The 12,584-nt window shown below is 51.2% G+C and overlaps 1 protein-coding gene across 1 annotated transcript in view; it reads left to right on the forward strand.

Annotated features, from left to right (window-relative positions):
• STUM (stum, mechanosensory transduction mediator homolog) overlaps positions 1-3,795 on the forward strand; it is a 43,351-nt gene extending 39,556 nt beyond the window's left edge. Inside the window, exons 3-4 of the mRNA XM_074144580.1 lie at positions 483-491; positions 3,761-3,795. Coding sequence (XP_074000681.1) covers positions 483-491; positions 3,761-3,795 — 44 coding nt within the window. The remainder of the gene's footprint in view (positions 1-482; positions 492-3,760) is intronic.
• Positions 3,796-12,584: the final 8,789 nt, after the last annotated feature.

Below are 12,584 nucleotides of genomic sequence, written 5' to 3' on the forward strand. Positions count from 1 at the left end.
ACCAAACTCAGCAGCAAAACTGCCAAAAAGCCTCCAGGTGTAGTTTTCCCAGCTCTCAGACTGTGAGCGGTCCCACATGCCATCCAGTACCCTGTGATGTCTTGTTTGCTGTCTTCCTTCAGCTATTCCCTTTCGGTAAAACCCATGGAATAGCAATGTCCCAGAGGAAAGCTGTGGGAGCATCACTCAGAGGGGTTAGTCCACCCAGCCTGTCCGGCTGGAATGCAGGTGAGGATTCCCCCATCCTCTTTAAACAAGAGCCCCAAATGAAATGGTCTACTTCAAGTATGAGCATTTTAAATAATGTTTAGCCCTGGTGTGAGTGTCTGATGGTAGAGCAGCTGTTCTCTGTTTATTCCGTAGCCCCAGTTTATTCGTTCTTTTCTGCTTCTTCATGTGTTTTCGGATATATTGTCTACAGTTACATTTCTCCCTCTCTCTTTCTTTCATGTTCCTTTGCCTCCTTTTGTTCACCATCAAAGTTTCACAAGGTAAGTTTGTTTCTGTTCTTCCTCCTCCTCCTCCTCACACCCCGTGGCAGCTCCCCAGGAAAAGCAGTGAGCCCTCGGCTGGGACAAGCCACTTCAGAGTCGCTTTAGCCACTGCTGCCCACTCCCAGCCCGAGTCCAGCCCTGTCCCTTTATGTGCCTGCATCTGTCTGTCTCTGTGTCTGTCCTGTGGCTGCACAGCCCTGGGGACCTATTCTCCACCCAGCACTGAAACACCCCTCAGTCTGCACCAAGGGCACCCTTGGAGCAGGGCAGGGACCCATTTCAGCCTCGAGAGGAGCATCCCGAGGCCACCCTCTGCACAAACCCAGTCCCGGTAGGACAAACTGTGCACAAACTGGTTTCTTTTTGCCTGCATCTGACTTCTAACGGTTCGCAGAAGCAGCGCAATTTCTAGCAAACTTAATTAAATCAGTGATTTTGCACACAGACACTCAGACCAACTTAATCGAGATCCCAGATCTGTCTACTTTACAGAGCTGCACCTTAACTGTACTGTAGGCATACTAACATACAGCTGCTTCATACAGAATAGCTATTCCTATGCAAGAAATGCAACTATTTTTATATATAAACTGCTTAATAAGTTAAGTCTGAGATATTTTAATAAATACGTTTAGCATAGGACAGGTCATCTTTTGGCTTACTTTGGTCTTGTAAAGAGAGATACAGGCTCAGCCACTGTAACTGGCTTCCAGCCAGCTTCAAAACTGAGAGCAGGACTGAAAGGATTTCTATTATATCTTAATCAAAAGGCACGGCTTCACAAGCAACAGGCTTGTGCACACAAGCTGCTGTAAGCATAGCCTTGCTTGCTTAATTTAGCTAAGGATTTATGGCATGCCCCAACTCTCTGGTCCACGGGATTGGTTGGTTGGTGTTTTTTCACTGTGCTCCCTAAACAAATTAAACTGATGCTGTAGACGAGCCCATATTACAGGTCTCCAGCCAGCTCATCTTACCTTCAGAGCTGACTCACACTTAGAACATAAATGCATAAAGAAATCATCGTTTATTCACCCCTAGAAAAAGCTGTTTGAAAGAGATGAGAGTCTTTCTGTTCAGCTGCACGCAACGGGCAGCGATGCAGCACGGGGTAATACATGCCGATAAGTGTCATTAATCTCCTGCTCCGTTCCTTCTTCCTGTTTAGCAGCAGGAAACCCAGACTGCCAAGGCTGGGGGCATGCTTGGATTTTCCAGCAGTTTATTTGCCAGGGCCAATTCTTAGGTTCAGCAAGAAGTCCCTTAAAGATGGAGGTTGTGGCACTTACTGGTGTTTTGTGTTCAGCTTTTTTAAGGGACTTGCAAAAGCCTGACGTAAGCGTTGGAAACTAATATTAAAAAGCATCAGTGGGGACGTGTTCGAATAGTTAAACATTCTTCTGAAAGGTGAAATTTCAGACTCATTTGAAATTCAAAATATAAAAATGATTGTTTACTTATGTTATTTAAAGAAAGAGGAAAAAACCTACAGATTTTTAAAGGTTCCTAGTTGAAAGATCTTCACTATTGCAAGCAGTGTAGGTAAGGACAGTTTGGTTGCTTCTTTAGAAAGGGCCACAAAGATGCTTCAAGGGCTGGAGCCCCTCTGCTATGAGGACAGGCTGAGAGAGTTGGGGTTGTTCAGCCTGGAGAAGAGAGAGTTGGGGTTGTTCAGCCTGGAGAAGAGAAGGCTCCAGGGAGACCTTATAGCAGCCTTCCAGTCCCTAAAGGGGCTACAGGAGAGATGGGGAGGGACTCTTTATCAGGGAAGGGAGCCATAGGACGAGGGGGAATGGTTTTAAACTGAAAGAGGGGAGATTTAGATTAGATATTAGGAAGAAATTCTTTCCTGTGAGGGTGGTGAGGCACTGGAACAGGTTGCCCAGAGAAGCTGTGGCTGCCCCATCCCTGGAGGTGTTCAAGGCCAGGCTGGATGGGGCTTTGAGCAACCTGGTCTAGTGGGAGGTGTCCCTGCCCATGGCAGGGGTTTGGAACTCAATGATCTTTAAGGTCCCTTCCAACCCAAACCATTCTGTGATTCTATGATCTTTTGCATTGGTACTATCGTAATAACAATCCCAGCTTCTCTTAAAAAGAAAGCAGGTAAAGCTTCTGGTGCAGTCATTGGAACCACATAGGAAAGTGTCAAAAAAACCAACAGTATTTTTCTTGTTATCCTGTCAGCAGAAGAGCTGCAGGTGCTCTCCTATTGTCCTTACCTGCCCTATAGCCTGCCTGGGGGAAGGAGCCCTCCCCTATGGGATTTGCAGCCTCCCCTCAACCGTGATGTACAGGATGGCAGATACTCTGCTGCCTTGGTTGTGAGGGTCCATTAGACCCTACGGCCAGGGGAAGAGGAATTCGGGGGAAGAGGAATCTGCGCAGTTTCCCAGTGCAATTGGTTTTGCTGCTGGAAAGCTCCATTTTCTCCAGTCCTACTGGATGGCTGCTGTGCCCCGGACAAAAGCACCTGTAATTCTGCTGGGCTGGAGCAAAACAAGTGAGAATATCAGTAGGGAAAAGGCCCGCAGAGGCATCCCAGGGTCTGTGATTTGAACTCTGACAAGTCAGCCTCCCCCTTCTCCTCTGAAAGATGTTTGTTCACCTCTGTGAACTGCAGTGCAAATGAGTTGCTGCTGGAGAGCTGTTAGCCAAAGCCAGGACAGGAACTAAAAGGTGGAGAGAGGAAACCAGCCTCCTCTTACCTGCCAGTCCTCTGGGAAGATGAGGTTCAGACATAGAGGGCAAGTAGAGATGCAAAGTGTGTCAGATGCAGGACCATCAAGCTGCCAGGCCAGCGCGTGAGAAAGAGCGGTGTCTCCGGAACAATACATAAGGGCAGACATTTCCCCTACATTGCAGAAAATCACAGCCCATTAAGGTCTTAGGTTATTGGGCTGTATTGGAATTCGTGGCCGCGGGTACCTCCTGCGCCTTTATAACCCCTTGGAGCAGAGATGCCCCTGCCCATGCTGGCGCTGGTGGGCAAGCAGGCACCGCAGCAGCAAGGCTGGCCACCAGCAGCCACATTGCCATGCCCAGGAAGGTGGTTACACTCCGTGGTTGCCCAGGGCAGGTGTTGGCTAGTGCAAGGCAGGGCAGCTTGCCGCGCTGAGCCTGCCCTGGGGCAGGCTGGCAGCCCCTCCTATTTTCCCCACGTGGTTTGCCACTCCTGGTAAACCAAGCTTGTGGATCACTCGATCCTTGCTAAAGGTCCTCATTAGGAATTAACACTAATCATGTTCCCTTCCCCTCCCTCCTCACAGGCTACAAGGAACAGGGGATCCCACAGCAGCTGTAGTGGCTGGGACAAGTATGGTCAGAGAAATGCGGCGAGAGATTTCCTTTGGCAGCTGTGTGGGCCACGGACCTTCTCATTACCCTTTGTCTCTCTTCTTCTTCATTTTTTTTTTTTTTCCCCCCCCTTCTGTTTGAACCCGGTTCACCTGCCTGTCCAGCGGAGCGGAGGTGCAGAGCAGCCGACGGAGACTTGCACTGAGCCCGTTGAGCAGTGGAGATGGGGCAAGCACGGCGTGGGTTAGGACTGGCCCCAGCCAGCAGGCGGTGGGCAGCCGATGAGGAGGAGGAAGGTGCCGGGATGAGACACCCCTGGCGAAGGAGCGGAGTCAGGGGAGCGGGAGATGCTCCTCCCAGGGAGAAGGAGCTGAAGACGTTTCGCCTCCTTTTTTTATGCTCACCCTTAAAGGAAACTGTCTGTAAACATCAAATGCCAAGGAGCTATCAATAGATATACGTACAGTATGTAAAAGCAAACCAGTGGTACTTTTTCCCCCACCCTGAGAGTCCATCCTTGACTGCTTTGTGGTAGCGGAGAGCTCAGCCCAGCCTCCTCTGCTGTCTGTGTGTATATATATATATATATATATATATAATGCTCAACGAAGCTCTATCCTTGCAGATGTCTTGAGAAACGTGCTTGCTGTAAATCGTATTATACTGCTGAACCGACTGGGGCCATCCCCTGCTTCCATCTGCTGGCACCATGCAAAGCCCAGACCTCCGACCAGCCCCTGGAGAGACTTTATCTAGCAAGGGACCGGTGCTCCACAGCCCCTTGCCTCTAGGGTGGTGGGCACAGCCCACGTGCCATCAGAAGCTTCTAGCGTAAAACAATACACCAGGGGAGCCAAAGAGACCTTTTTTCCCCCCCTCCGCCTGAAAGGGCCTTGCTGGCAGCATCTCTGTGGGTTTTTTTTTGGAAATGGATTCCCCTTACAGCGCGGCGTGAAGCAGCATCCCCTGCTCTGCTTCCCCAGGGTAAGTGCCCAAAGCTCGAGGATATTGACCTGGTGCTTGGTCATGGTCTGTGGTGGGAAGGCCCGTGGCCAAATGGGGTAGGGCTGTGTGTTTCTCATGGTTTGAAGATGTGATGCGCAGAACTAAACTGGGTATCCAGGCATAGTGATGAGGGACTCAGCCGGGGACAGGACCCGGTGGCAGCAACTCCTGGTTGCAAAGAGAACTGAGAAGTCAAACAGCAGCATGTGCCCCCGAGCACGTGTGTCTCCTTGCCTGACCATCTGCAGGCGGAAAGTGCAGAAATGCCTGCCCACTTCCTGACCACAACTTCCAAAACACCAAGCTGTGAGCTGTGTTTAACCCTCAGAGGCATGGTAGGGGCACACTGAGCAGGAAAGCCTAGTGACACCCACCCCCCAGGGTCACCAGCTGGTGTGGTAGCAAGCTCCTTGAGTGTTTACACCAGCAGGAAACGTGGTTTAACCTCTCCCTAGCCCCAAGGTGCTCTCCTGATGGCTAGAGACCTGCTGGCTTCAATGCAGGACCTTTCCTCGCAGAAGTTTCCTACCTGCCCAAGGCCCCTACTTCACCATGAGCCCTGTGGGAAGCAGGCACCAATGCCTCTCTCCTACCCCAACTCGCAAAGTCCTTCTCCAGGACTAATGATAAAGCAAAATCCACAGTCCCAACTAACTTCTGGTGGGACAGGACCTGCCCAAACCATCCAAGCTCATCCAGCACAGGCATTGGAGTTTTTTCACCCCACCCTTCAACACCTGAAAAGCCTTGGGCTTTTCAAGGGGGAAGGGGCAGAGAGTCAGGAGCTGTGGGAGCACCAGCCTTCGCTGTGAGATGGGAGACTCGGGCACTTCCCCTCATCTCAGCAGCCTCCATCGGAAGAGCAAAATGGAACCCATATAATAGAGATGCAAATTTGTGATGCAAACAACTCATGTTTTTGACCTTCCTATCAAACTGGCAAAGCCAAGAAAACAGCCAATGCACCACTCCAGAGGCTCTGAAATCTGTCCGGCGGAGACCCAGGACAAAAGGCCTTGTTTCTGCCTGCTGTGGTGATTTGTTTAATTGATTTTAATTAGCAACAGACAGGTTCCCACTCTCTGCTTTAGGACAGGAGCATCTTTATAGATTGTTCTTGCTACCCGGGAGCAAGCACCAAACTGCATTTCCCCCCAAAACTGCCCCGCTGCAGTAATAACGATGATAAAAGCCTCTGCTTTTTCCAATAGCCCTGATTAAAGCCAGCACCCCCAAGCTCCCCCCAGCCCAGGTGTGAACAGCAGCATGCTCTCGGGCAATGGCAAGGCCCTGGGGCTGGTTTCAGGTCTTCCTGGGGCAAGTAGTGAGGAGACATGGGCTGTAGGGCAAGCTGGAGGGGACAGACAGGATTTCAAGCCATAGTAGTCACAAGGAGGGGGTCTACTCAGTCCCATCTTTAATATAAACCCCCCCAGTCCCCCATGACTGACTTGTTTTTCCTCCTCTCATAAGAGAGCAGAGCTTTGTGCCAGGCAGAGCCTGTCCCCTCAAGGGGCTCCTGGGGAGCCCATGATCCAGAGATATGCCCATGGTGCCCACATGCACTGTTGGGAAGAGCCATGCCATGAAGACACAGGTACTGGTGCTGATTTGGCACTTTCACCCCATCAGCAATGCTTTGTCTTCCTTTTTAGGGCCAAATTAATCACCCAGCGCTTTTATGCCTCTTTCTGGAGCACCGCAGAGGGAGGCCACCCACTCCGGGATGCCCACCGACACCAGGGATGGGTAACTTGCCCCTGGCTAGTGCCCACCATGCCATACCTCAGCACTGCTGCCATCCGACCCCGGCACAGCCAGAGGTGGCAGCCAGCAAACGCTTGATCTGGTCGAAGGTGGCTGGCACCAGCCTGTCCCGATAATCACCTTCCGCTTTATCAATATAGATGTTTAAGGTGCAAGTTTTCCAGCTAAAGAGTGATGGCAGGGAACGAAGAATAAACGCAGTTGTTTCACCCCCACTCGCCAGCAACACAGTATTTTCTGCTGCTCCTTCCTGATCTTGGAAAACCAGGTGGTGGTGGTTTTTTTTGGTGTTTTTTTTTTTTTTGGTTTTTTTTTTTTTTTAATAAAAAAAAAAAAAAAAGGGGGGCTTTAAGGAAATAGTTCCTTGGTACTTGAACCCAGCCGGGCTGAACAGCTGATTTACCACTTGGTGGAAAGCAACTCCAGGTAGGAACCAAACCAAATGTCTTTTTTGAAGTTCGTGGCCAGTCGTAAACCAGTTTCATCCTGGGTCAGCCCAACCATTTCAATGCAGAGCATGTTAACATATCTTTCTAAGTTCTTTGGTGTTGCCAAATCCAGACTTAACGGTGGAAAAGGTGCTATGGCAGACAGCCCCTCACCCTCCCAGCACTTTGCTGGTGCTTGCTGCAGGGGGTCGGCATGGGTCTGTGCTGGGAATGGCTCCGGCACCCAGCCATGCCGTACAGAGCATTAGACACGGGAGGTGCCTCCATCTGTGCACTTCCTGAAACAAAGCCACACATCCCTCCATCTGTGCATCGACTGCCACACGTTATATTAAAGATCTTTTGGCTGGAAATCGCCCCTTGTCGTAGTCTCACCCTGACACAGGTTATTGTGCCGAGCTCCATGGAGAGGAAACGGAAGAGTCACGGTCTGATGATTCTCCAAGGGGCTGTTTGATTCCACCCTTGCCTCGCCTCCTTCTTGCTTTGGGATGACCCCACAGTTCACAGACATGCGCACACTCTGGGCAAGGTGTATTTTATCACTGTTCAACCGAAACTGCATCCTCTACAAGAGTTCATTGGCATTTAAAGCCTAGACCCAAGAAGAGCTTATAAGCTTGCCTAGATCCCATACTCCTCCCAATGGCAAAAGCAATGGCTTTTCCCACACGCTTGCTAACCCTCCTGTGATAACACACCCCTGGATTTTCCAGCTGACTTCTCTTCATGCTCACACACATAATGCACCTTCAGGCAGCGCTACAATTTATTTTCCAGACTGGCACTCAGCATTTCCACCCCCCCCTGGGACCAGCATGCTGTAATACCCCAGGTGACAGTGCCACCAGCTGAACCAGGGTTACAGTGAGTCACACAGGAACCCATACCACCCACGAGCCATCCTTCCTCCTCTTGTCATCTGTATGGATAACTAGAACTGAGCTAAAACCATCTTCCAGCTCTAAGGATGCCTCCAGCAGGCAGGTTGAAGGCTTGGGATTAAAAGATACTTTTCCCAACCAGTGTTGCATGGAGGTGATCACAGAACTTCCCCAAATACCCAGCAAATGATCTCACCCTGACCCACACCCCCCTTTTCCACCCACAGGTGCTGCTCTGCAGGCTGGGAGGGGGATAAGTTGTCTGTCACCAGCTCAAATCCATGTTTTCCTTCGTTTTGGCCACGCTTGGATGTATTTGGTTTGTCCACCCCAGGAAGGAGGGGACGGGTGCATGCCCACTTGTGCTACCTGCACCCTGATGGTGAGCTCACATGTAATTTTCATGCCAGAGCCCGAACTGAGGGGTTACAGAGGACCATTTGTTTGCCTATTTATATCGCTGAGTATTGGATTGTGACTTGCTGTGTTTTGATACTGTGGACTTTTTTTTTTTTTTTAAAGTTAAATATATTCCATTGCTGACAGCTGGAATGAAATGCAGTCTCTTTACGTAGCCGGGAGAAACCCCACCAGCCCTGCATCAAAATGGGTCTTCCTCCAGCTGGGTGGTAGAGAGCATCCAGTGGACACCAGCCCACACTCCCATACCTGAGGAAAGGAGACAGGGACCAGGGCACTGCCTTTTTTTTTTTTTTTTTAAGGAATTAACAACCCAGAACCTTCCAGGGGGGAGAGTAGCTTCTTTACCTGCACCTCTGGAATGGAGACAACAAGGGAGGGGGAAAAGCCACCCTGCCATTCCCATCTGCACACACCTACCGGCAAGCCTTCTCACCTGTGCTTTCTTTATGGTTTTAACATTTTAAAACAACTCCAGGCATATTATTCCTGCTCCCTGTGTGACAGCAGCCCCTGTGCTGCCGGGGGCTCGGCTCCCAGGGGGCTTTCCCAGGAGGGAAGGGCCGACAGCCCATCAAAACGCATCCGCGTATTGTGCCTATCCACACTTCACGCTCCCTGCTCCTCCTGCGTCATGCGGAACCCCAGAATGCCACTGCTCTGTTCCTGCACCAAAGCCACCCCACAGGCAGGGAAACACATGGGACATCCCAGCTGGACTTGTCAGGGCTTCCCTATGTCATTTGTGAGACAAGCAGGGGTCTAAAGCTTCTAAGCAATTGCTCATTCACTAGAATGTCCACAATCTAGTAGTTTTGACCCCAAACACAGGTAGTTTCCAGGATCTGGTAGGCGAGGCAGAAAGCTCTGTGTCACTTGCCACATCTTTCTATTTAGGCTTCGCCCCTCAGCACGTGAAGCGCATCGGGATAAAAACATATATAATATTATGATGCTATTAATACACCCATGCAGACACCCCGTCACATGGCAAATCCACTAGAGAGATGTGGGATAATTATTTTGAAGACATTTCTTCAAAGCCCTGCTAATGCAACTGTTGCAGAAGGGGAGGGGGAAAAGATTTTAAAAAAAAATGAAATCACACAAATGGGAAGTCAAAAACTGGCGCTTAGTGAAGACAGATGAGCCATGGGGAAAACCTCCATGCCTTATTCTCACCCGAGCACCACCATGAGAACAGGTCTTTCCCTCACCTGGAGGAACAAGCACCTCCAGCAGTTTTTCAGCCCCACAGGCTGTCGACACCCACTTTCCAGGGAGTGCTCTGGCATCAGCAGGCAGAAATCTAGGAAGTTTTCAGAGGGTTAAAAGAGGCAGAGAGGCAAGAGGTGATGAGCACAGCCTGCAGCTTCTGCTGGGTCCTCAAACAAGCAGCAGCACCAGCTCTGCTGGGACAGACACAAACCCCTTGTTCTGGGAGCAGCCTTGAAGCCAGACAGCACCACCACCCAGAAACCCATGGAACAGGGTGACCAGTGGGTTCCCAGGGTCCTTACCCCACAATATGCTGGCCCTTTCCTGGAGACAGCAGCCAGCAAACCTTGAGCCCCTGAAGAGCTGGAAATGCCCAGCACAGCCCTTCTCCAGCATCCCATGAGTGGGCAGAAGCCAGATCAGAGCCACCCCTGCTCCCCCCATAGCACAGAGCCAAAGCCCATGGGGCACCCTGCCCCAAGCCCCACACCACATCTCACCCTGTAGTTCAGGTGCAAACCATCTCACTCCCTAAGAGCAGAGCCTGCCCAGATGCCCTCAGCACAATCACAACCCCCACTGTAGCTCCTCTGCACCCACGCAGCACAGCGGAGCAACAGGGTACGCTGTTCCAGCGTCTCACCACCCTCACAGGAAAGAATTTCTTCCTCAGATCTGATCTAAATCTCTCCTCTTTCAGTTTAAAAGTTATTAAGATGTGGCAGCCAGAGCCCCCATGCACTAAAAAATGCCCCATCTCCTGAAGGAACTGAGGCTTGGGCTTCACACACACAAAACCCAACACGGTCTGGCTCTCTTTCCCCACCAAACGTTATTCCAAACATTAATATTTTAAACTACTGGATGTTTATGTCCCAGGAGGGATGCAGCCAGGTTGGCTCTGCTGGCTGCCCCTCCAAGGTGCTTCTGTTGCTCTGAGCTCATAAAAGACAATGTCGGAGATGCCCCTTCCACCTGGACCTGAGCAGCCTGAAATTTGGCCCCAGCAGGGCTCAGCGTGGTGGTGGCTTGCTCAGGGTGGTGCCAGGTGGGACACTGCTCCTGCCCATGCCTGGGGAATTGTGCAGGGCCGTGCTGCTCACCTGGAGCCCTCCTGGGACGCAGGTGGGAAGCTGCCGGGTGCTGCTGCACCTTTGGTTGCCTCCGACCCCACTGTGCCACTCCAGCTCTGGAGAAAGTGGGATTAAAGGGTAAGGCTGATTCCAAGGCCTCTTCTGTCTCTTCCTCAAATGGAAAAGGCCTGTTCTAGGAAATAAATTTCCTGGAGGTCTAATTTTAGCAAGAGGCTGTTCCTAATCACCCAAAAGATGCTTTTTAAAGGGAAGGCGAGCATTCCCGTTTGTTTGATTACCGTAGGGCCATTCTTGGGGAAACCCTGCTGCTGGAGGGGTCAGGGAGTAAATGTAGTTAAGCCATGAGGACAGGAGCAGGGCAGAGAGGATGAGCCTCCTGCAGAGAGGCAGGCGCTGGTGGGGATTTTGGGTGCACCAGACCCACACTGTGATGGATAAGCCCAAGCCTTGGCCACAGCAGGCGGGCAGCATGGTGCCCCTCTCTAGCCGCATTGATGTAACCCTCATGGATGTCACCGAGTAAGAGCAGATGTCCCTGCATCCTGCTGACAGCTGAGGGAGGGATTTTTCTGACATGGGTTTCCAGCAGAGCACACGGACAGATAGAGAAGAGAAGGCTCCGGGGAGAGACGGCCTTAAAACAGCCTTCCAGCACCTAAAGGAGCTACAGGAGAGATGGGGAGGAACTCTTGATCAGGGAGGGGAGCAATAGGACAAGGGGGAATGGTTTTTAACTGAAAGAGGGGAGATTTAGATTAGATATTAGGAAGAAATTCTTTCCTGTGAGGGTGGTGAGGCACTGGAACAGGTTGCCCAGGGAAGCTGTGGATGCCCCATCCCTGGAGGTGTTCAAGGCCAGGCTGGATGGGGCTTTGAGCAACCTGGTGTAGTGGGAGGTGTCCCTGCCCATGGCAGGGGGGGTTGGAACTCAATGATCTTTAAGGTCCCTTCCAACCCAAACCATTCTATGATTCTATGGCATACAATTGCAACGGGCTGCCCAACTTCATGTAGTGTTAGCAGCCTGCAGAGCCCTTCCCACAGGTACTGCCTTCTCCTCTCACTTTCCTGGGGGCAGGAAAAAGCAACGAAGTGTGAATTTAGCACTTGCAAATGATACTGCACTGACAGCACTGCAGTGGGAAATGTTTTTTTTAGCCATGGGAACCACATCTGTAGCATCTCTCTGCCTTGCTGCTACAGACTTGTGTTGCTTTTCCTTCTCACGTTCCCCTATCTGGCCCAAACCCCACTTTTGCAAGAGATCTAGCCATGTGTGCTTGTCTGTGTCCCTGCAGGAGAAGTCCCCAGATTCCTGTCATGGAAAGCAACGTATAAAACACCTTGGAATAAAAGCACCTCCTGACAGGATGGGCAGCCTTTAGAAATCAAAAAGTACTTGGGTTTTGTTTTCTGGCTCTAGTCAGCTGTTCAAGTAAATCATTTTGTGCCTCTGTTTCCCCTTCATGCTCCTTTGTCCAGGTGGTTTCAAGTGTAAGATTTTTTTACATTAGGGAAAGTGTATTTGAGCACCTGAGCTGACCCTGGAGCTCGCAGGGCTGACGTTAGGATTACTTACACAGACCGAACAAGGGGCAGGAGACACAAAGTCCAGCAAGCAGGGATCATCAGCTCCCAGAAATAGGAGTCTCTACCCAGAAGTGGGATGTGGGCAGCATGAAGCTCTCCATCCCCTGCTCCAGCGGGGATCCGGGATGGAGCCGCTTGGCGGGAAGGGGTTTTATTCATTTTAATGATCCACCGCCCCCAGCTCCCATCGCCAGAGAACAAACCCCAAAACTACCATGGGGTGGGAGAGCAAGTCCCAAACCAGCGACGCCCGGGGATGCTCGCCCCGCCAGCGCCGGTACCCTTCTCCCTTCCCGCGGGGAAACGCGCCCCTTTTCCCGCAGGAGCCGCCCGCCTGGGCAGGGCTTCGGCCTTTCCCCCCCCCCATGT

This window comes from Numenius arquata, chromosome 2, assembly GCF_964106895.1.
Source record: "Numenius arquata chromosome 2, bNumArq3.hap1.1, whole genome shotgun sequence".
NCBI lineage: Eukaryota > Metazoa > Chordata > Aves > Charadriiformes > Scolopacidae > Numenius > Numenius arquata.